The sequence below is a fragment of the Dreissena polymorpha genome, chromosome 16 (genome assembly GCF_020536995.1).
Source record: "Dreissena polymorpha isolate Duluth1 chromosome 16, UMN_Dpol_1.0, whole genome shotgun sequence".
Lineage (NCBI taxonomy): Eukaryota > Metazoa > Mollusca > Bivalvia > Myida > Dreissenidae > Dreissena > Dreissena polymorpha.
In genome coordinates this window covers 35,376,325-35,400,696 of record NC_068370.1, presented here as the reverse complement: position 1 = coordinate 35,400,696, position 24,372 = coordinate 35,376,325, and the positions used below count along the sequence as shown (strand labels likewise).

Below are 24,372 nucleotides of genomic sequence, written 5' to 3'. Positions count from 1 at the left end.
GCTAACTGAGCTATCCTGCCAAGCATACACAAGATGCGTACTTTATACGTAATATAAGCAATCTTCGTAGTTTCACAGATTTAAACGACAACAACAGAACTCTCCAAATTATTTAATCGTTTCGCGTTGCAACGCTTTATAATTTTTAGGTTTTTAAATCGTCAAAAGATGCATATAATGGCTATATTACACCATGTCAAATGTTCAGTAATACTGTTTCCTCACAGATATCATAACTAAACCGAAAATTTGCGATACTGAAACAACTTTTTTCAATTTTGTCAATTTACCAAACCGTGAAAAGATCCCTTTAAACGAATCCCAAGGAATAACACAAAGCACGGACTCTAGATATACGCTCCGTGCACAAAGTATGCATGCATGCAAATGCTTTGAAACAGGTCTCCATATGCGGTCAACGGTCTTAACAACACCTTATTCAGTCACATATGGTATTAAAAGAAGGAGCATTCGAACTGCCATTTTTACTTGCTCGATGCTGTTTATTCCTATTTCCCTTTTTCTCATCCGACCGACACGCTTTCTCTCTAATCCATTCCAGCCTCTCTAGATTACTGGTTCGGGTTTTAAGTTTTAGTCATTTATATGTTTTAACCATACAATTGAATACTTACACATTTTCTTTAGAGACTATTTCTAGTGTTTATTATAATTGGGATATTTTAAACGACAACAACTTTTGAGATCGACCATTTTATGTCAATTTCGCAAAAAGAGGATTTTTCGAGCTAGATTAGCTTAACGTTACTATGCGACTAAAGTAGCTCGGAATCTAGTATTTAAAAAAAAATGGCGTCACTCGGATTTATCACTCTGGATCAGCAGACGATTTATTTCATAAATCTTACGGAGGAATCCGAGATAGCCGATGTATCACGATTGTCGGATTTATTTGATTCATGCCAGTATTGGTGCTTAAATTACAAACAGCCATCGAATGAAGAAAAAACAATGACGGACGTGGAAGAGAATATCTCCCTACAAGTGTCTGCTTCACTGACGGAAGTGTTGGTATGAATATCTGAAATGTGTCTTCCAGGCGTTTAGATGTTTAAAATGTGGAATATATTTCGGACACAAATAATCCGAATGTACAAATATCTTAAGCCTTTATACTGATAGACACAATCTTACCTTAAACTCAAGTTGAAAATGTGCGTCAGTTTGAGAGATACCACATATTTTTTATATGCTAATTAAAACATATAGTTTTCATCTGAGTCACACATTTATTTCCATAATTTATGGCAAAAAGTTAAATATTACTTTCAGTTTAACACTCTGCATCAGCAGGGGTTTTTCTGCCTATTTTTAGAAAAGGAGTCTGACCGCATTGGGAATTTTTTATCGACAAAATGGTCCATTTTGGGAATTTTTGCTTTGATGAAACAGCTCATTTTGGGAAAACATTGTGAATTTATCATGCTTAAATAAGTCAGAGGTTTAACAAATAATTTGTTTTTATTTGTTATTTTGACATTTAATGCAGGTAAGCATCTGATGAGTCAGTTTGGTTTGTGTTAATGTGCTGTGAAATGGGGAGCACAGCAGGTTCATGGCGCTGAATCCTCGCTCAACCACAGCAGTGCTTGTTGGTATGATACACATCAGCTGGACGAGTTGGAACATTAATAATCTATAATCATAAGTAATAAAACACTTTTTTCTAAAAAAAAAACAAAAAAACACAACTTTTTTTTTGGAAATTGGGAATTTTTGTTATAATTTTGGTTTGGGATCAGGTCCGTTTGTATTGGGAATGCCTCCGTTTTCCGGAGGCGCAGAAAGTGCTGAAAAACCCCTGATCAGAAAATGTCTCATTTTATTAATCCCCATCATTTTTTGGCCTCTGATTTTTTGTCATTTTTCCTTGAAAAAATAAGCATTGTCCCTTATCAAAATCTAGTAATGGGTCCACCTGGCTTTTTCTAGAATAGGAGGAAAGCCAAAAAGAGCCTGACATTCCATGTTGGGGATAAAGCATTCCATTTTGGGGATAAAATTATCCACAAAACTGAAAAGGAAAGACATTTCCGAAATTAAGCTTGAGTTTTAGGGAATATTTCATGACTTAAAATCAAATGTTTTAGGGGCAGGGGCTTTTCTCTTGGGGGAAGGGGCCCTTATAAGGCTGTTGCTAAAGAAGGGAAAAAAAGCCCTGGTCCAAGATTGTTAAGAAGTGATGGCTTGAGACTTTATATATCTTCTACTGATTTTCAATACACAAGTGTTTTTGGTCTAGGGCTGGGAGGCGGTTGAAGAAGGCTTTGCTGGGTACATCAAGCACACTTCAGAGTCTCTGGAAAGGAAGCACAATCACAATGTGGAGATACTCACAAAACTCTGGTCCAATATCCCACAGGTTTGCCTTTTAAGTGCCTTATATGTGTTATACTATCCCTGTTCCTAAAAATATTTCAGAAGAATATATATTACAATCACGACCAAACCTAATGTACACATTGGCTATTGGGTTGATATTTTCTTTTTTTTCCTACCCTGTTATTGTTTTTTGATCAAAATAAAGTGGTGATAACATTTTTAAGGGTTTTAAATTTATCTAATTTAGATAATTATTGGATCAGTCAAAATAGCCATACTGTGTTTTTAGGTCTTTACCATTTCCTTTTGGGCTAATGGTACCTTTAATTCATACACCTGCATCTGATAAACGTAATAACATAATAATGATATATTTCTTGCTCAGGAGAACCATGGAATAGGGCTGAAGGTTTACGCAAACCGTTACTATGACATCCGCAATCTGACACATGTGGACCTCCTGGCCGGACTCCTAGAGGCTGTTGCAGAAAAGAACATGCTCGCTCCAAAGTATGCACCACAGAGAACATGACAATGAGCCTTGTTCTGGAAAAAGTGTGCTTTTTGCATGTGTGTCCCAGATTAGCCTGTGCAGTCTGTACAGGCTTATCAAGGACAACACTATCCTCGTAGACTAGATTTTTGCTGATAAGCGACTTCCTTTAAATGCAAAATATCATTAAAGTGGAAATTATTGTGCCTAATAAGCATGTGCAGACTGCACTGGCTCATATAAAACTACAAACATGTAGTAAGCCCCATTGTCTTAATTCACACACTTCAATGTGTTGTTGGATTGCCATTTATTTCTAATTTCTTGTTTCTGGTTAGACACTATGAAACAGGATAAAAGTATGAATTTTATTATAAAATCAATAAAACATTGTTAACATTGTTAAGAGCAATAAGTTTATTTCACTATTTTGCTTTTGATAAGGGAATGTAGTGAGGGATAAAGGCTTTGTTAATGTATTCTTAAAAACTGTTAATGTTACATAATTTATGACGCTTAAATATAATTTTGATTTACAAATTTAACAAATGTTAAACAAAGTACATAATTCATTTTTTTAATAGACCTAGTGAGTCTTCTTGGTTAGCATCATTATTTTTTTCACTTCCCATATACAGTTTTTAATTGACACATTTGACTGTTGTGCATACTGAACATTGATACATTTGACTGTTGTGCATACTGAACATTGATACATTTGACTGTTGTGCATACTGAACATTGATACATTTGACTGTTGTGCATACTGAACATTGATACATTTGACTGTTGTGCATACTGAACATTGATACATTTGACTGTTGTGCATACTGAACATTGTAATGTAAATTTATTTTTGCCTTTCTCTGGGAAAATCAGGCTTAATGCATGTGTGAAAAGTGTAGTCCAAGATTAGCCTGTGCAGTTGGTACAGGCTAAAAAGTGACAATACTTTCTGTCTAGACTGAATGTTTCTTTTGGACAGACTTTATTTGCACCAACAAGTCCTTGAAAGCAGAAAGTTTTGTCGCATATGATTTATATAAGTACCATGTTTCCATGTTTGTCAGGTTGATATGTGAAGCATTGCTAGACCATGAGAAGATGGTATACACCAACAGGAAGCCTTTCATCAGAACTTGCAAGCTGATCAGGAAGATTGTTGGAGGTGTTGATTACAAGGTGTGTTTCTTTTTTATGTGTTTGTATAAGCTGGACAAATTAATTTACAAATAAATAACCTGCTAAGTTAACAACAGGCATACCGAATTTTTCATGATATGAGTATTTTAAAATGTTTATTAGCAAGGCTGTTTTCAGAAAAAACCCGAGCTATTGTCAAAGCCAGCTCATTGTCCGCTGTCCGACGTCCGCCGTAGATATCGTGCTAAAACCTTAACATTGGCTGTAAAATCAAAGTGCTTCCACCTACAACTTTGAAACTTAATATGTACATGCACCTTGATGAGTTCTACAAGCCACACCCATTTTTGGGTCACTAAATCAAAGGTCAAGGTCACTGTGACCTCTAATATCAAACTTTAACATAGGCTCTAAAATCAAAGTGCTTCCACCTACAACTTTGAAACTTCATACGTAGATTCACCTTCATGAGTTCTACACGCCACACCCATTTTTGGGTCACTAAGTCAAAGGGTATGGTCACTGTGACCTCTAAAAAAAAAGAAAGAACAAATCTGACAAGCTTTCGCAGGCGAGTGTGGCACCTGTTATGCGATGCTCTTGTTTTAAATATTTATGTTAATACAATCTTTCAATAGGGGTGCCGTGATTTGCTGCGCATGATCCTACAGAACCATGCTATAGAGTCCACCAATGCCTGCTACACGGACCAAGTGGAAGCAATTGTGACGGTAAGACGGGGGCAGATCTAAACAGTTTTCTTGAAAATTGCATAGCAGTGATAGATGAAAGCTATAGCTGATACGCCCTTCACTGGTGAATTGCAACTCAGGCTGGGTCTCCTTCTGAATCTAAGCACAAATTCTTAACAAGTTTATGCGGTTGACCCGAGGAAAGTACACATGTGTATCAATAGGCTTGTATTTTTTTCTTCCTCTTAAGTAAGTAAAAATGTGAGAATTTCATATTACTTTTGTAATTTACAAATTGTTATGACTTACTTAGAGCATTTTATGTCATAACATCTTACATACTGGACTTTGTTGTTCGTTTTTTTTCATAACTGGTACATGAAGTTGCATGTTGTTAGGTTATTGGCAAGTTTATCTATTGCAATTTATTCCAAAAAAACACAAAAGAATCTGTGTTTATTTAAGTATGTGATGACACATTGTTATAGTGGATAGTTGCTGGATAGACTACCATTTGGACGAAAAACCCATCTTGAAGTGTTTTATTTATCAACTTTAATATTCTAAAACATTTTTTTCATGTATTTCTCATATTTATATGATTTCATAAAAGAATGCTGTTATATAGGTTATATCCTATATTTTGGATCGGAATGTTTGCCTGTTGCCAAGTTACCTGGCTGTTAATGAGATCACCAAGCTAAACCAGGACTTGAAGACCTTGCCACATTGGGTAAGCAGCCTGCCTTTTATTCAAAGCGTAATACCATCAATAGATAGTTTATTTCTGTAAGTATATGTATTAAAAAATGAACTGTTAAGAAAACATAAATGTTTGAAAAGTAAAGGAATAAAATATTATCTGCAGTGTAACATGTAAGTCCTTTTGAGTTTTTAAAGTAATTAGAAGATATGTCAGTTTTTTAAAGCTTTTTTTGTTTTGGGGTTTTAGACTAAATTTGTATGTGAAGTTTTCACTCTTTTTACAGAAATTGGGCCAACTTCTCTCAGATTTTGTTCACAGCTTCAAGCCAGTGGCCCAGATGGTTACCATCTCTGGTAAAACCCAGTTGTTTCAATGTCATTATTAATAAAAAACCAAATATGGACTAATTTAACTACAGTTTATCATAGTATTGGAATAAGGACACACAACTATATAATGTCTGTAATGTCTCTAGGTTATAGTGCTTTCATTGAGTTCTGTTGTTGATGTAACCCAATAACAACCCTTTTGTTTGTTACCTTATGAAATCCATTCTCCGCATGAGCAGATGATTAATTTAAAACTGTTTAACTCTTTAGTTGAACCGAAGTTGAAAATATGTATTATTTATATGAGCCCTCCCTCTGTGAAAAAAGATTCCATGCATTTGCTTAAAGTGTCATTCCAGATTTGCCTGTGCAGGCTAATTTAAGGAAAACACTCTCTGCCTAAACTAGATATTTTGCTAAGAAGAGACTTTCTTTAAAATCATAAAAGCAGCAAGTGTCGTCCCAGATAAGAATGTGATGACACTTTACGCACATGCATTAAAGCTGATTTCTCAGAGAGCGTCTAATATGTTTTAGGTCGGTCCAGCCTTTTACCAGTTGTTGGTAATTCTGTTGCCACTAACAACGTTTGGCGTCTCAATTCAAAGGATCTGAAGTTTTCTCTAAATGGACCATTGCCCTTTAGTAAAGTATGTTTCATTTGCAACAACTCTATTGTTATGTTGTTTTTGAAATTGTTCTTATGTTTTACATTCTAACTTGATTATTTTTCTAATAGGATAGTGCTGTTCTAATAGATTTTAATTGGCTCATTAGCTTTTTGATACAAATTAATTATTAAAAAAGCTGCATAAGTAAGTTTGTGATATCAAGGTTTATCATTTGGAGCAAGTGACGTTTCATATCCTGCATTTACCAAAGGTGGGCTCCTATCAGACGATCACCCCACTATTTTATTTCAGGAAATTACTTCCTTATCTCATTTCAGGTAATCATCTCACTATCTCATTCCAGAAAATCTCATTATATCTGTTGTGAATGTAACGTAACGTTATTTGCCGCGCCGCGCTTAAGTGTATTACGTCCCTGACGTCACGCCATATTTGTTGTTGTTTATATACGTCATTGTTTATATTTGAATCTGAAGTAAAAGGAAGAACCTGAACATACAACGCTTTGTACCTTTATTATCCCACACGATCGCGATATTGGTGCCGTTACAAAAAAAATGAATCTACAGAAAATACAGATACATAGAGAGGGTCACCGCCGTTTCATTGAGAAATATTTGGAGAAAATCGAACAATCTAAGGAGAACGATTCATTGACCGATTTTCACGCTATTCTCAAAGCTATCGAAGCCAAAGTCACGATTCTAGAGACACTGAATGAGAAAATACTTTCACAGACGGAGATAGATGGATTAGAGGAAGAAATTTTTCAAACAGACACGTATTCAGCGGAACTGGATATCCAGCTGTGTCGCTTACGAGCTTTCCGAGATCAACAGGAAAAGAGAGCAGCCCCGCATACTACCGACCTACCACGAGATGACCAGAGAAATTCATGTAATCAGCAGAGCAACAACAATGGTTTGAACCCGGACGCTTCTTCTTTCTTTCCCAACAGAACTGTAAGTTACAATTCTAATCATTCAGTCAGTAGCAATTCGACGCAATTTTACAGGCTACCTAAAATTGCATTACCAAGTTTTAGTGGAGATATATTGCGATGGCAATCCTTTTGGGATTCATATGAGTCTACCATTCACATGAACGCTAATCTGACCGATGTCCAGAAATTCACGTATCTCAAATCCCAACTTGAAGGAAATGCCGCACGAGTTATTGAAGGTTTTGCCATGACTAACGCAAATTATGCACGTGCTATAGATCTACTGAAGGAAAGGTATGGCCAGCAACATAAAATCATACACGCTTCCATGCAGGCTCTATTACAACTACCCGCCCCGTCCAGTAAAGTGTCCAGTTTGAGAACTTTTCATGATAAAATGGAGACCTACATTCGGAGTTTAGAAGCTATGGGTCAGAGTCAAGACACTTACGGTTGTTTGCTAGTCCCAGTTGTTATAGATAAGATGCCAGTTGAAATTAAGAAGCAGTTAGCTCGTGAAAAGGGAGATAACAGTTGGTTACTAGAAGATCTGCGTCGTGCAATCAATAGGGAGATTGGAATCCTAGAAACAGGTAACATCCGTAGCGAACCGGAAGTAGAGGAGTTCAGCGCAACAGCGTCATTTCATACAGGAGCGAAATATAGGAAACCCCCCACGCCCACAAATCCCGCCACCCCCAATTACCCAAGACCTTCAACCGGAAGTTCATCACACAGACCCGAGATAAAGTGCGCCTTTTGTGATAGTGACCACAAATCCCATGAATGTAAAACCCACCCAGATGCAGAATCCCGTCTGAAAATAGTAAAAGAGAAACACTTGTGTTTTAACTGTTTAGGCACTCACCAAGTAGCTAAATGCGGTTCAAGGAGACGATGCCAATTCTGCCAGCGAAAACACCATACGGCAATTTGCAAATCAGGAGAAAAGGACAACCAGACGAAAAACGCCGAGACTGCATCGCCGGAAACAGCCGTACTTCATTCATGCACGAGCCTTCCAGACAAGGATGTATTGTTAAAAACTGCCATAGCAACCGTACAGACTGAAGCAAACATCTTATTCGATGAGGGTGCCCAGAAGTCGTTCATTACGGAACAATTGGCACAGGAACTTGAACTCCCTATACAAGGCACAGAAACTATATACTTATCGTCGTTCGGGAGCACTAGCAACAAAGCACAGCAAACAGATGTGGCTATAGTGAATGTTGTTACAGATAGAGGCCAGAAGATCCCGATACGAGTATTAATAGTACCTACCATTTCAACGCCCCTCAACCAGAGATACCAACAATCAGTGTCTGATTTACCGTATCTACAAGGTCTTAAACTCGCCCATCCAGTTACAGGAAACTCCATATTTACAATTTCGATGCTGATAGGTGCAGACTTTTACTGGGATATCGTTGAAGATCACATAGTACGTGGAAATGGACCCACCGCTGTGAGATCAAAGATCGGCTACCTGTTATCAGGACCTTTCCAAGCACAAAACAACCGAGCTACAGATCACGTGTTCAATGTAATGGCGTCGCTTATGACAACGGACGTATTAGAACGTTTTTGGAATCTGGAGAGTATGGGAGTTACTCAGAGCGACGAGAATATAGACAAGACACGCTATTTCAAGGATTACCAGACTTCATCCATAGAATACGAGAACGGACGGTACACTGCCAAATTACCTTGGAAACTAGACCACTCGCCCCTCCCTAGTAACTACGACATAGTGAAAGCAAGAACCGAGAGTACTCTGAGAAGACTACGTAGACAGCCCCATCTACTCCAGAAATATGACGAAATCATTGCTGAACAGGAACGACGTGGTTTTATTGAGAGAATTGATAACGATACCCCACCCACAGGACAACTCCACTACATTCCCCACCACCCAGTGAAAAAGGATTCAGCGACCACGCCCATTCGGATAGTATATGATTGCAGCTGCCGCACATCTACCCAGTTCCCATGCTTGAATGATTGTTTAGAGTCGACCCCACCCATGTTGAATGACCTTACCACCATACTAGTGAAATTCCGTCTCCATGGTTAAGCCATCACAACAGACATTGAGAAAGCCTTCCTTCATGTCGGATTAAATGAAGGAGACCGAGACGCTACCAGATTTCTATGGACAAGCGATACTTCTAATCCCAACAGCCCATTACAAACTTACCGTTTCAAGTCCGTGTTATTTGGTGCCACCTGCTCGCCATTCATGCTTAGTGCGACCATTTTGAAACATCTTGAAATAAACAAGCACTTGCCCGCAGCCAAGGTCATCGAGAAAGATATATACGTGGACAATATACTTTCAAGCTTCGAGAAAGAGTCAGATCTACTAACCTACTTCACAGAGTCCCGATGTTTGATGTCCAGCGCATGTATGAACCTCCGTTCATGGACCTCCAACAGTGAAACACTTAGATCCCGTGCAAAAAAAGAGAATGTGCTAGATACGGACGAAGTTGTTAAGATACTTGGAATGAGATGGAACCCGGTCAAGGATGAAATGTCATTTGCTGAAAGAAACATCCCAATCCTAGATGTCGTTACGAAGAGAACCATTCTAAAATACTCATCCCAGATCTATGACCCCCTTGGTCTACTTAGCCCCGTGTCCGTCAGTGCAAAGATCTTACTTCAAGAACTATGGAAAGCCAAATATGACTGGGATACCGCTTTACCCGATCATATATGCGAGACCTGGAACCAGCTAGCTAAATCCCTCAACAGAGCTACAGGTGTGAACTTTTCCCGACAATTCTTACCCTCAGTGAACAGTGAAACCAGCCTTCATATATTTGTAGATGCAAGCGTCAAATCCTACGGAGCAGCAGCCTACATTTGCGACCAATCACAATCTAGACTGGTAATGGCAAAGAACAGAGTAGCGCCACTAAAGACATTAACCCTACCCCAACTTGAACTGATGGCAGCATTGATTGGAGCAAGACTTTCATCCCACCTACAAAAGTCCATACCCCCACAGAAAGTGACATTTTGGTCAGACAGCCAGATTGTACTCCACTGGCTAACTACATCCAAATCATTGAAACACTTTGTCCAAAACCGAGTAGACGAAATCCACCAGCTAACAGATCAATCACCATGGAGGTATTGCCCCACCCATGAAAACCCAGCAGATTTACTGACACGTGGTGTATCAGCAGATACCTACCTTGACAACCAGTTATGGAACGCCGGTCCGACATGGTTACCTCACTCAGAAGAATGGCCTACTTGGAAATACGACCAGTCAATTCTGCAGAAGACATCCGAAAGTGAAGACACGAGTTCTCAGCAGGCGACAAATGTGGTAACGTTAAATTGCACGGAGATCACGGGCGTTCATAGAGCCATCAACATAGAGAAGTACAGTACTTACCTGAAATTACTTCGCGTCACCGCTTATGTACACAGATTCATCCGCAACTGCAGAAGACCAAGAGATGAAAGACTAACCAACAGCTTGTCAGCAACAGAACTAAAAGAGGCAGAAGTTAAATGGCTGAGATCGTGTCAAACAACCAACTTCAAGATGAAGTAGAAAATCTTCAATCAAACAGTACCCGTTTACCGCTTGTTAAGCAACTAAGATTGTACATGGACCAGCAAGGATTACTTCGTTGTGGTGGTAGAATTCATTACGCCCCCTTGGAGTATGATGTCAAATTTCCCTACCTCTTACCAAAGAAACATGTCCTGACCAAATTGATTGTGTTCGATGTCCACAAGAACCAACTTCATTCCGGAGTTAACAGCACCATTACACAGATCAGACAGAAGTACTGGATACCATCCATCCGCCAGTGTGTAAGATCGTTACTAAGGACATGTATACAGTGTACCAGAGTAACCGGAAGACCCTATGCAGCAGCAGACTCACCTCCCCTCCCCAAAGTCAGAGTAAGCGAAGCCCCACCCTTCAGCGTCACAGGTGTAGATTTCACTGGCGCATTATTTGTAAAGAACGCTACCGGAAGTGAAACGAAATGCTACATCTGCCTTTTTACATGCGCATCAACAAGAGCCGTCCATTTGGAAGTTGTACAAGACCTATCAACCGACTCGTTCCTTCAAGCGTTCCGTAGATTTGCCAGCCGGAAGTCGTTGCCCATGGTGATGATATCAGACAATGCTACGACTTATATTGCTGCTGCTAATCACCTTAAGAAGCTATTCAACTCCCAAGTCGTACAAGAGGAGCTCAGCAGAAAGGGAACAGAGTTGTGATTTATTCCCAAACGTGCACCATGGTACGGTGGTTTTTGGGAACGTCTCATTGGACTCACTAAGACGTCTCTAAAGAAGATCCTCGGAAGACGATACGTTTGCATGGAAACGTTGCAGACGATAGTGACAGAGATTGAAGCTGTTATCAACGATAGACCGCTAACGCACGTATCATCAAGCATCGACGACTTGGAGCCGTTAACGCCGTCACATCTTCTTTATGGCCGCAAGATGACGTCACTTCCGCATCACAAACATTTACCCGACGATGAAATGACGCAAATTCAAAGTGACCAGACGACACTAACCAATCGGGCGAAGCAGCAGTCAGACATCATCGAACAGTTCTGGAGACGTTGGAAGTCGGAGTACTTAACTGCCTTAAGAGAGTTCCACACAACAACGGGCTCTAACGAGAAACGCATTCGGGTCGGAGATGTCGTGCAGATATACGATGAGGGACCACGTATCCGTTGGAAACTTGCTGTAGTCCTAGAGCTGATGACCGGAAATGATGGTTCAGTCCGTGCCGCGAAGATAAAGACGAAACGTGGAATAACAAATAGACCAATAGTGAAACTGTATCCATTAGAAACAGTCAGTGATGTTGAATAGAGAACAATTAAGTATTAAAGGTTAACGCGCAATTGTGATTGAAATACCGAAATAGACAGTTGAGTGTACATGTAATTGAAATACGAGAGACACTTATTAAATTGTTGTTAAGAAATTGTTATTCAGAAATTGAGTGATAAACATTTGATATTCATTTCAAATCAACGTGTATACTTGTGGTCAAATTAGTGTTACTGCAATCTTAAGATTTTAACGAATGATTCAGGATATCATAAGTAATGATACATATTCTCCTCTGATTGTTAATAATTGTCACTTTTCGCGGCCCCCAGAATGTTGTGAATGTAACGTAACGTTATTTGCCGCGCCGCGCTTAAGTGTATTACGTCCCTGACGTCACGCCATATTTGTTGTTGTTTATATACGTCATTGTTTATATTTGAATCTGAAGTAAAAGGAAGAACCTGAACACACAACGCTTTGTACCTTTATTATCCCACACGATCGCGATAATATCATTACAATCTCACTCCAGGAGATCCAGGAACCCCAGTCTGCCCTGCTGAGATACGTGCTGGAGCAGCCCTACTCCAGGGACATGGTTGGCAGCATGCTCAACCTCAACAAACAGGTAACCATGGTAGCTTGCTCAACCTCAACAAACAGGTAATCATGGTAGCTGGCTCAACCTCAACAAACAGGTAACCATGGTAGCTTGCTCAGCCTCAACAAACAGGTAACCATGGTAGCTTGCTCAACCTCAACAAACAGGTAACCATGGTAGCTTGCTCAACCTCAACAAAGAGGTAACAATGGTAGCTTGCTCAACCTCAACAAACAGGTAACCATGGTAGCTTGCTCAACCTCAACAAACAGGTAATGAGAGAGACCTGCAGGTACTGGTGTGCCTGTGTGTGGGGGGGACCATTGCAAAATATTGTTAAGAAACATTTTAACATGATGATCACTGATTTTTTTACAGACAAATAACTAAATATCCTTGTATAGCTTTAAAAAAAACAAAGACTTTCATTTACTTTTAAATGCTGAAAGTTTTAACTTCCTTGCACTCTGTATTCCGTAGGTTTTATATATGCATATACACATGATTTGTAATTTAATAAATAAATTATTGACAAAAGATTTCTGTGTGTTGCATCAAATAATTATGGATTTACGGTGACCCACCTAGTTTACTTTTATCATGTTGTCCATTTGTTAGCCCACTTCAGCTTCATAATTATAATCTAAATCATAATAATAAACTTAATACTTAGGTGAAGCTGCGGTGTGAGGTGCTAGAGGAGCAGCTTGTGAACCTGGTGGTGTCAGCCATGGAGCAGTCGGAGGACTCTGATGGGGCCACAGACCCCTGCCTCTCTCACCTACTGTGGCAGCATCTCTCCAGTCAGCTCATATACTTCGTTCTGTTCCAGTTTGCATCCTTCTCACACATGGTTACCTCCCTATATGACAAGGTTTGCTTATTTGCTTGACTTTTACTCCCTGCATACACAGTTTAAAGGAGGTATGTTTGAGTCTCTCTGTCTATTTATTGGTCTGTTAGTCGCCTTAAAATGTTGTAATTTTGTGGAGCAAACTCCTGCCACATTTCTACAATGCTATTAAATTAACATTAAAAAATTTCATTCTATTGATGTGTCTATTTTTTTTTAAACACAATGATCTTCACATGACGGATTTATTTAACCTGTTCATAACAAAGCTCTAGCTAAGGAATGGTCCTTGCTATAATCCTCAACTGTTGTATGTAACGTGTTTGCATGTGCTCTGCTTTTTTTTGTGCCACTGATAGTGATATTACATTAAAACTGTGCACATGTCTTAAGGGTCATTTTCTAAGGTCAGTGACTAAGAGCCATTACTCCAACCAATTCTGCAGAATAATGCCCCTTTTTTGTACGTTAAGTTTAAGGTTTGCTTGCAAGTATATTTCTTTTTAACTAATTAAATTTATTTAAGATATTCAGGAAAAAACTTTATAAATGCCATCAAGGTCACTGTCAGAATATGTTTATAATCAATGTCAAATAAATAGTTGAGCATTTTGTCATTGCCAGTGTATACATTTACAATTGTACATCCATGCCAGTTGAGCATTTTGTCATTTCCAGTGTATACATTTACAATTGTACATCCATGCCAGTTGAGCATTTTGTCATTTCCAGTGTACATTGTATACATTTACAATTGTACATCCATGCCAGTTGAGCATTTTGTCATTGCCAGTGTATACATTTACAATTGTACATCCATGCCAGAAGTTGTTTTCATTTTTCTCAATTTTAAAGACTTAAAAGCTCATTTAAGTGCCTCATATTTCTGAGGACTTTTTCATGTTGCTTTATACCCTATAAATGTTTAACAAAGTTCAGTTGTGTGACACTCAATTCCTAATGCTTTCATACTTAAATTAATATGACATACTTATAGTTTAATGTAACCTTTCATTGGTCAATCAGCTAAAGGATCGTAAGCTGAACAAGAACAAGGACACAAGAGACCATCTAATGTGGGTACTACTGCAGTTTATCTCCGGCAGCATCCAGAAAAACCCGGTCAGTTATATTTGGATTAGAATTGTTTGAGTATTTATGTACCATGGCACTGTGATTTTGTATTACACATCGATCGTTCTTTTTAATAACAATTGTAAAGTTATTGTTGACTTATATTGTAAATGTGCAAGATATACAACAGGATATACCCAGTACCCATAATTCATAGTGTTGTTTTTATTACAAATTTTAAGGGCCCACCAGTGATGAAGGGTTTGCAAACTTCTTTCGCAAACAACTGCGGGAAAATGCATTCAGCTTTAGCTACCTATTTGTTATCTCCTAAGTAATTTTAGCACAACCAGTTAATTTTCTTTCAGTTGAGTGATTTCCTTCCCGTACTAAAGCTGTACGACCTGCTGTACCCTGACAGTGCCTCCATAGACGTCCCAGAGTGGCAGAAGTCAAGCTCCACCCACACCATGGCCGCCACGTGCATCTGGATCCACCTGAACATGAAGGCCTCTGTGGACAAAGTGCAACTGCAGAGGCCCATACCACAGGCCCTCAGAGAGCACCAGGAGGCCTTGAGTCAGCTGGGGCAGCAACTGGAGTGAGTAGACGAGGGATAGGAGGGGGGTGGTTAGGAGAGCCGAGTGAGAGAGTGGGATAGTGCTTAGAGTAAGTATACCAGGGATAGGAGGGAGTGGGTTAGAAGAACCGAGTGAGAGAGTGGGATAGTGTTTTGAGTCAGTGAGAGTGAGTGGTATAATGTTTTGAGGAGTGGAAAAGTGGTTGGAGTGAGTGGGATACAAGGTGAAGTTATATTTACACTAACCAGGTGGCTTTAAGTCAGCTGAGATAGCACTTGAAGGAAGTATGGTGCTGAATGTGACAGTGCTTGGCAGGAGAACTGATGCTAAAAATAGAAACACATTTTTCAATCAATTGTTCAGATGGATGTATGGCACTGTAATTTTGTTTGTAGGTACATTGCATGGTAAATGGTTGAGATTGTATTTATAAAGGTTTTCATGGGTACAGGAAAAAGAATCAGATTTGTGGTTTGCAAAAATTCAGTAAAATAAAAATGTTTTCATGGAACAACTCCTGACATGAGGACTTAGCATTGGGGTTCTTTTGGGGCCAGCTATTTAAAGGCCAAGGTCACTTGTGCTAAAATATATAAGAAGATTGTGTTTATTAAACAAATGGTTATAGGATAATTCCTTGTCTGCACCTTTAAGTATCAAGATCTTTATTTTTGTTGAAAATATGTTGTTTTGTGTGCTTGTTATTTTTCAAGCCAGTGAATGATATTAAAAGAATAAATCTTATTTTTCTATTATAATATTAAAACTTAAATCACACCCAACCCAGCCCTAAAATCTTCTTTGAAAACGAATGTTTTGACCTGCCTACCCACTCCATAGAAATGTTTGACGGTTTGAGCCCTATCATTTAGGGCCAGTTGGCCACTTGGGTCATGGTCTTTGTTACTAAAGAACAGAAAAATGGTTTCCACTTAATAACTTAAGTATGGAGGAAGGAATGATGATGTAATTTAAAAAATGTCTAGGTAGCTTTTATGCGACCCTTGTTTGCAAAGTTAATTAAATTAAGCTAAATTATTGAAAAAAAATACAAACATCTAATTTCCTGGCATGGTCACATGGTTTTTTATTGATAAATGTTCATCTTTTAGTGCTACAGATAATCAACTTCAAAATGTTTTTATACTCATTGTTAGGTGACTGACATAAAATATCCTTTAAATCAGTGTGGAAAAATAGTTGAGCATTATGTTTTTTGAAAGCTCTTTCTTAGCGAGTTGGAATAAGTTGAATTATGCTATGTGTTAGACTATGTGTTTGTCATTTTATGTTTAATACTAGTATTATGCACTTATTAAATTTATTCTAATCACTACAAACATTGTGTTTGTTTATCATTTTAGTAACCTCAAGCAGAACATCGCTAATAGAAGCTTGCCCAGCAATGACTACAGAATTCCATTGCTTTGTAACGCATGTAAGTATTGAGTATTTATTTTTTGCTTAATTAGTGTGCATTTTTAGCTCACATGATTGCTCAGGTGAGCTTTTGTGATCGGTCTTTGTCCGTCTGTCTGTCATCCACATTTGGTTTGTAAACACTCTAGAGGCCACATTTCTTGTCCGATCTTCATGAAACTTGGTCAACAGATTTGCCCCAATGATACCTCAATCGAGTTCAAATCTGGGTCATGCTGGGTCAAAAACTAGGTCACTTGGTAAAAAAAAAAAGAAAAACCTTGTAAACACTGTAGAAGTCACATTTCATGCCCAATCTTCATGTAAATTTGTCACAATGTTTGTCTTGATGATATGTTGGTTGAGTTCAAAAGTGGTTCCGGTCCCTTGAAAAACATTGCCCCCAGTGGGCATGGCAGTATTCTTTATTTGGCAATAGAGAAACCTTGTAAACACTCTAGATGCCAGATTTCAAGGTCAAAATCTTAGAAAAACCTTGTAAATACATGTAGAATTAGCATTAGTTGCAAATGTTTGCATTGCAAAAAACACATGCAAATGGACAGTACTCAATCAGAATTAATTATATGCTCACACTGCAAAAGTAAACAGAAGAGAACCAATCTAATACGCTCTAGAGTACTGAATTTCAACTACTGGTAAGCAATGAACAAGGCCTTGTAAAAAAAAAGGTGAGCGAACTAGGGCCATCTTGGCCCTCTTGTTTTAATAGAGCATTACTCTCAACATTTTCATAACTGAAGAAAAAAGTCCTCTAAACTTAAACTATTTTTATTACCACTAGGGGTTTAAATGTTTTGGCTATACAAATCCTGGTACTTTAATTAGGAAGTCTTTAAATTGACAACCTCGAAAACACTTCTGGCCATGTTAAACTGAAAGCAGATGTTTATTCCATCTCTTTTCTCCCTGTAGACAGCACCAATCCAGCCCAGTTCAACATCCCAATGACGATCCTAGTAGAGAGCATCAGTGGGAGTGGCAAGAACACATGCTTCCTGCCCGGCAACCTGGTGGCAGCCTCCCCCATTCAGCCCCTCTCAATGAACCTTCTAGACTCCCTCACTGTGCATGCCAAGATGAGTCTTATACACAGCATCGTGTCCAAGGTCATCAGGTGAGTCTTATTCACAACATAGTATGCAAGTTCATCAGGTGAGTCTTATATAGAGCATAGTATTTAAGGTCATCAGGTGAGTCTTATACATAGCATCATGTCCAAGGTCATCAGGTGAGTCTTATGCATATCATAGTAACCAAGTTCATCAGGTGAGTCTTATACATTGCATAGTATCCAAGGCCATCAGGTGAGTCTTATACATAGCATAATATCCAAGGTCATCAGGTGAGTCTTATCATATCATAGTAGCCAAGGTCATCAAGTGAGTCTTATACATAGCATAGTATCCTAGGTCATCAGGTGAGTCTTATGCAAAGCATCATTTCCAAGGCCATCAGGGTAGTCTTATACACACCATTGTGTCCAATGTCATCAGGTGAGTCTTATACATAGCATCATGCCCAAGGTCATCAGGTGAGTCTTATGCATAGCATCATGTCCAAGGTCATCAGGTGAGTCTTATGCATAGCATTGTATCCAAGGTCATCAGGGAAGTCTTATACACACCATTGTGTCCAATGTCATCAGTTGAGTCCTATACATAGCATTGTCCAAGGTCATCAGGTGAGTCTTATGCATAGCATCATGTCCAAGGTCATCAGGTGAGTCTTATGCATAGCATTGTATCCAAGGTCATCAGATGAGTCTTATACACACCATTGTATCCAATGTCATCAGGTGAGTCTTATGCATAGCACCATGTCCAAGGTCATCAGGTGAGTCTTATGCATAGCACCATGTCCAAGGTCATCAGGGAGTCTTATGCATATCATTGTATCCAAGGTCATCAGATGAGTCTTATACATAGCATGGTGTCCAAGGTCATCAGGGAAATCTTATACACACCATTGTGTCCAAGGTCATCAGGTAAGTCTTATACATAGCATGGTGTCCAAGGTCATCAGGTGAGTCTTATGCATAGCATCATGTCCAAGGTCATCAGATGAGTCTTATACATAGCATGGTGTCCAAGGTCATCAGGGAAATCTTATACAAACCATTGTGTCCAAGGTCATCAGGTAAGTCTTATACATAGCATGGTGTCCAAGGTCATCAGGTGAGTCTTATGCATAGCATCATGTCCAAGGTCATCAGATGAGTCTTATACATAGCATGGTGTCCAAGGTCATCAGGGAAATCTTATACACACCATTGTGTCCAAGGTCATCAGGTAAGTCTTATACATAGCATGGTGTCCAAGATCATCAGGTGGATCGAGTAATCTATATCTGTAAGATTAAATACCATAACTGTGTGTATTGTTTCATGGTTAATCAAATTGTTGGGACTTAAAATTTAGTAGCTTAAAGTAGCTGATATATTTTGGATTGAATCATTTGGTTAAAAGATCGTGAGGTTTTATTGACCGGTGTTTTCGTGGTTTAAATGACTGATATTTTTTAAATAAGAACCATGGCCTTATTTCTGACCTGTTTTAAAATTAGTTTCACAGTTCTTACCATTAAAAAAACACATTGTTTTTTTTAGTTGCAGAACAACTTAAAAAAATCTTTTAATCAATACATGTTACCCAGTCAGAAAGAAATATTTAGAATTTAATTATTTTCCATGTAGGCATGCCAAGGGCCAGAAAACAGCGATAGCCCTGGCCCCAGCGCTGGTGGAGACGTACAGCCGCCTGCTGGTCTACATGGAGATTGAGTCACTGGGCATCAAGGGGTTCATCAGTCAGCTGCTGCCCACAGTGTTCACTAGCCAGGCCTGGGGTATCCTGCACACCCTGCTAGAGATGTTCAGCTACCGACTTCACCACATTCAGCCTCACTATCGCGTACAGCTCCTCGGACACCTGCACACCGTCTCCAACATGCCCATAACCAATCAGAACCAGCTGCACCTGTGTGTGGAGAGCACTGCCCTCAGGCTTATCACGGGGCTTGGGAGTGCTGAGGTCCAGCCGCAGTTGTCAAGGATCTTCAGTGAACCTCGGGCGACTGGATTCTTGTCACAAGATTCTGAGGAACTGAATAGGGTTTTGGTATTGACTCTGGCTCGAGCTATGCATGTAACTGGTTCGGAGGCTTTTTCGACTCAATGGTGCAAAGATATTCTCACCACTATCATGCAGAGCACACCCCACACCTGGCCGTCACATACAACAGCATGTTTCCCATCAAGTCTCAGTGAGTTTTTCAAAACTGCAACTGTAGCCCGAGAAGACAAAAGTGCTTTGAAACGCAGTGTTGATACGGAGTATAAGAAATGGCGCACCATGGCGAACGAGAACGACATCATAGCACATTTCAGCATGCAAGGAACACCTCCGCTTTTCCTTTGTATAATCTGGAAGAGTCTCATCGATGACAACAGAATTCTTCCAATTGCATACAGAGTGCTGGAGAAGATTGGCCCTAGAGTGTTGTCCGCTCATCTGAGAACATTCTGCGATTTCATTGTGTACGAGTTCTGCTTAGCAGGAAATCAGAATTACTTCACTCGTTACATAGAGGCACTAAACGATATGGTCTGGAAGTGCAATATTCTCACCATTGACAGACTGGTTCTCTGCCTGTCTTTGAGAAGTCTCGAAAACAATGAAGCCAGACTGGCGTTCTACATTATTTACCAGATTCTGGTGAGATCAACTGACTTCAAGAACAGGGTTACCGATTTCCTTCGCGACAATACACCTGACCATTGGCTTCAGAGCAACTGGCACGAGAAACACATGAACTTTCACAAGGCCTACCCAGAGAAATTCTTCTACGAAGGTATTCAAGACCTGAACAGCCCCATACAGCATCAGTATCTACCCGTGTATTTTGGCAACATTTGCCTGAGGTTCATTCCTGTGCTGGACATTCTCATACATCGTCTCGTAGAGATGGTTGCAGTACAGAAATTCCTGGAGAGCATCCTGGACAACATTGGTGGACTGTACAAGTTTCATGACCGTCCCATCACGTATCTGTACAATACACTTCACTACTACGACAGCAAGCTGGCTGGTAGGGCTCCATTGAAGCGCCGACTGGTGAACACGATCGTCCTCGCACATCGAGATATCCACACGGACAACTGGTTCCTCACAGAGGACTATCACAAGTATCTGCAGCTGTCTTCAGAGACCACAAACTGGGTACCAGAACAGGACTACTACATTCGCCTCATTGGCCGGCTAGTGGACACAATCAAAGGTCAGTAAGAGAAAGCATAAGCCTTGAGCTTTTTTCTGATTCTGTCAAATTGTACTTTACAGTTCTTATGTTGTGCAATACATGTATATAAATGTCTGTCTTTTTTACTTTATTCATAATTCAGTCAAATTGTACTCTTACAGTTTTAATGTTAAGCAATATAGAAACGCCTTCCTATGTGGCATATTTGGTCAAAAGTAGTATATATGTTTGTATTGTATTGTTACATAAATAAATATTCTTTAAATCAAAGGTCAGTCACCATTTCCGAGCTGTGACTGGAGGTTCAACGAGTTCCCGAATCCTGCGGCTCACGCCCTGCATGCCACATGTGTAGAACTGATGGCCCTGCCAGTGTCCAGTCCAGCTGTAGGGGCTGCTGTGTTAGATGTGGTGCTGAAGGGCTCCTCACACCTTCCTCGTGACAAACTCATGGAATGGATGAACGCAGTGGGACTGGTTCTCACCGCTCTGCCAGAGACCTACTGGAATGTGCTGAACGAGCAGATTTTGACCATGATGGAGAGTCCAGTGCTGAAGAACCTGGGGAAGAGCTTCTTTGATGCGTTTGATTTCATGAACTGTCAAGGGATGTTTGTTGAGGGGACGTGTAGCTACCTTCTGGCCGTGGCTCATTCGGTCTGGCACCATGCAGGCATAGGGCAACTGAGCGTGCTCCCTCAGTTTGTAAAGGAGAAGGTCAAGGGCATCATTAAGACAGAAGAACAGTTTCTCTTTCTCCTGTTCCTGCTTGGTCCATTCCTCTCCAGGTTTAACTTTGAGAGAACCAGGTGTTTGCTTGACCTCACTGTGGAATTTTATGAGATTCTTGCCAATATTGACAAATCGTGTGAGCATCTAAATTACATGGATGTCATCACAGACTTTCTGTACCACATCAAGTACATGTTTGTTGGGGACGGTGTGAAGCATGATGTTGACAAGGTGATACGTAATCTTAGGCCTGCCCTGCAACTGCGGTTGAGATTTATATCTCATACCAATGTGGATGAAACGCCCATCAACACGCCACGTGAACCAATCAGTTCCACAAGTGAGAAGAAATATTTTAATGAATGAAACCTGCCTTGAGTTTGTATGCGACTTGATGCCAGAAGTTGAAGCTTTGCTGTATGAAACATGGAATGAGAAAGTGTTAAATTTCTTGATGCTTTAACAAGTTGACACTTTTGCTAAAAAAAGAGGGTTTGTCTGCCATTAAAAACCTTAATTCTTTTACATACATGTACATGTATAGACTTTGTTGGATAAAAACATAAGTGATTGCTTGTTTAAATGAGCTTAGTCAAGACATCTGGATAGTATTAGCCAAATATTATACAAGTAAAATGTATGAATTGCAGCTGAATGGAATCTCTGCATGACATCAGTTGAGGATACATTTGTATGACATTAAGACACAATGTGTAACATGCTAACAACTAAGCTAAATTAAATGGGCTTGACCTTTTATACGAAAGCTGATTGTATTTTCTACTAGAATAATTTACAAGTGATTTATTTGGCCGTTGTGTGACTTAAGAAGACAGTGACTTGATGCATGCATAAACCTTAGAACAATATTCCATTTGTATAGTGCTTCTTGTATAAATATGTGTATGTCTATACAAAATAATGTAGTCTTGTTGTTTTATCTGAGTGCCATGCCTATATACTAATTTGTTATTTTTTCTGTCTTAGTGTGTAATTAGAATGGATAAAACAATGCTACAAATCAACTGGCGAAGTAAAATTTATTAGTTTATTAGATTACTTAAGTCAAAGTGAGACATATTTATGTGAATCTACTTCAGTTTTATCCACTACGTGAACGTGCATTTAAACATGCCTGAGAGATTTAAATGAGCTACGCTTGAAACAGAGGCAGCGTGTACACTGCTCTTGACATCTTATAGGATATCTTCCTGAATAGAACATTCCGCTAACAAAAGGCATTTGTTACTCTTCTGAAATGATTGTGACCCAAAATCATGAATGATGCTTGTTATTTTTTACGAACTGCAGTACATGAGGATCAAAGCTGCTTATGCATAAATTGCGTAATCAAGTAAATGAAAATGATAAATACGGAAAGCTGGTTTGGTAATATATTTTAAAGAGAAAAAAAAAATGATGATATATCGATAACATTCATGATGAGTCCCTATAAATTTCAAAGGTAAATATTAGATCATGTTTATCGTCACAGCGTGCGTAGGAATACACTACTTCCTGTTGACCAGAGATTTATTCGACCCTGCTTTATTTGGTCAATTTTCGCAACAGGCAGGATAAAAAAACAACTCTGAGCAAGTTTCGTGATTGGGCCTAAAATGTGGCTCTAGAGTTCATAAGCCTTATTGTTAATTTTACCTAAAGACCTAGCTTATGATAGAATTTAATCAAGTTACGACCAAGATATCAATGTGTAAAATGTTAATGAAGATTTGGTAAGTAATATGGCCTCTAGTTTTGGCAATCTTAGTCGTTAATTTTAACGAGTTACCTAAAGTGTTTTTTAGCTCACCTGTCATGAAGTGACATGGTGAGCTTATGTGACCTTGTGATGTCCGGCGTCCGTTGTGCGTCTGTCAACAATTTGTTTGTGTAGACAGAAGAGGTCACAGTTTTCATCTGATCTTAATGAAGTATGGTCAGAATGTTTATCTTGATAATATCTGATTTTGGATCGTATATGGGCCATCTGGGGTCAAAAATAAGGTCACCGGGCCAATTCTAGTAAAACCTTGTGTTGATGAAAGAGGTCACAGTTTTCATCACGTCTTAATGACATTTTGTCAGAATGTATTAATTAATGAAATCTTTCTTGGGATTGTATATGGGTCTGATAGAATTTAAGTGGATGTACAAGTTTAGTCAGGGTGAGCGATTCAGGGCCATTATGGCTCTCTTGTATCCCAGATGACCCTGTTTTGCACTCAGCTAAAATCTCATTGAGACAAATGTTCTCACCAAGTTTTATGAATGTGCAATAAATAGTGGTGACAAGCTTCTTCATTTTACTAAGAGACTAAATCCCCTTTGCCCAAGTTTTGAACTCGACTGGGATGTTATTTTGACAAATGTTTTGAACAGGTCTCATGAAACTTTTGCAATAAATTTGTATTCCAGATTGTTCACAAGCTTAACGTTTACCTACAATAGTAACTGTGTCTGCGCATAAATGACCCAATGTGTAAGTGAACTCAATGTTGATTGGCCAGATACCACGTGCGCTTCAATAACAAGGTCAAGCCATGTCTCATGTTCTGGTGCAGACCGGTTTTCGTTTATTGTTTAATTTGCGAACACTTTCAATGAAACAAAGAGAAAACAATAGAAAACCAGTCTGGATTTAAATGGCGGAAATTTTCAATGAAATTTTTCGAGATTTTAGCATTTTCCCAAATCAGAATTTTCTTGAG

At 39.2% G+C, this 24,372-nt stretch overlaps 1 protein-coding gene across 1 annotated transcript; it reads left to right on the top strand.

Moving 5' to 3' along the window:
• Positions 1-771: 771 nt before the first annotated feature.
• LOC127863014 (mediator of RNA polymerase II transcription subunit 23-like) lies at positions 772-22,583 on the top strand. The gene is made up of 17 exons (XM_052402360.1): positions 772-830; positions 914-1,032; positions 2,264-2,383; positions 2,729-2,853; positions 3,907-4,018; positions 4,618-4,710; positions 5,300-5,404; positions 5,661-5,730; positions 6,244-6,356; positions 12,653-12,748; positions 13,395-13,595; positions 14,601-14,696; positions 15,017-15,249; positions 16,594-16,667; positions 17,585-17,786; positions 19,365-20,947; positions 21,201-22,583. The coding sequence occupies exons 2-17, from the start codon at positions 973-975 to the stop codon at positions 22,025-22,027; spliced, it is 4,110 nt and encodes a 1,369-aa protein (XP_052258320.1). The 5' UTR covers positions 772-830; positions 914-972; the 3' UTR covers positions 22,028-22,583.
• Positions 22,584-24,372: the final 1,789 nt, after the last annotated feature.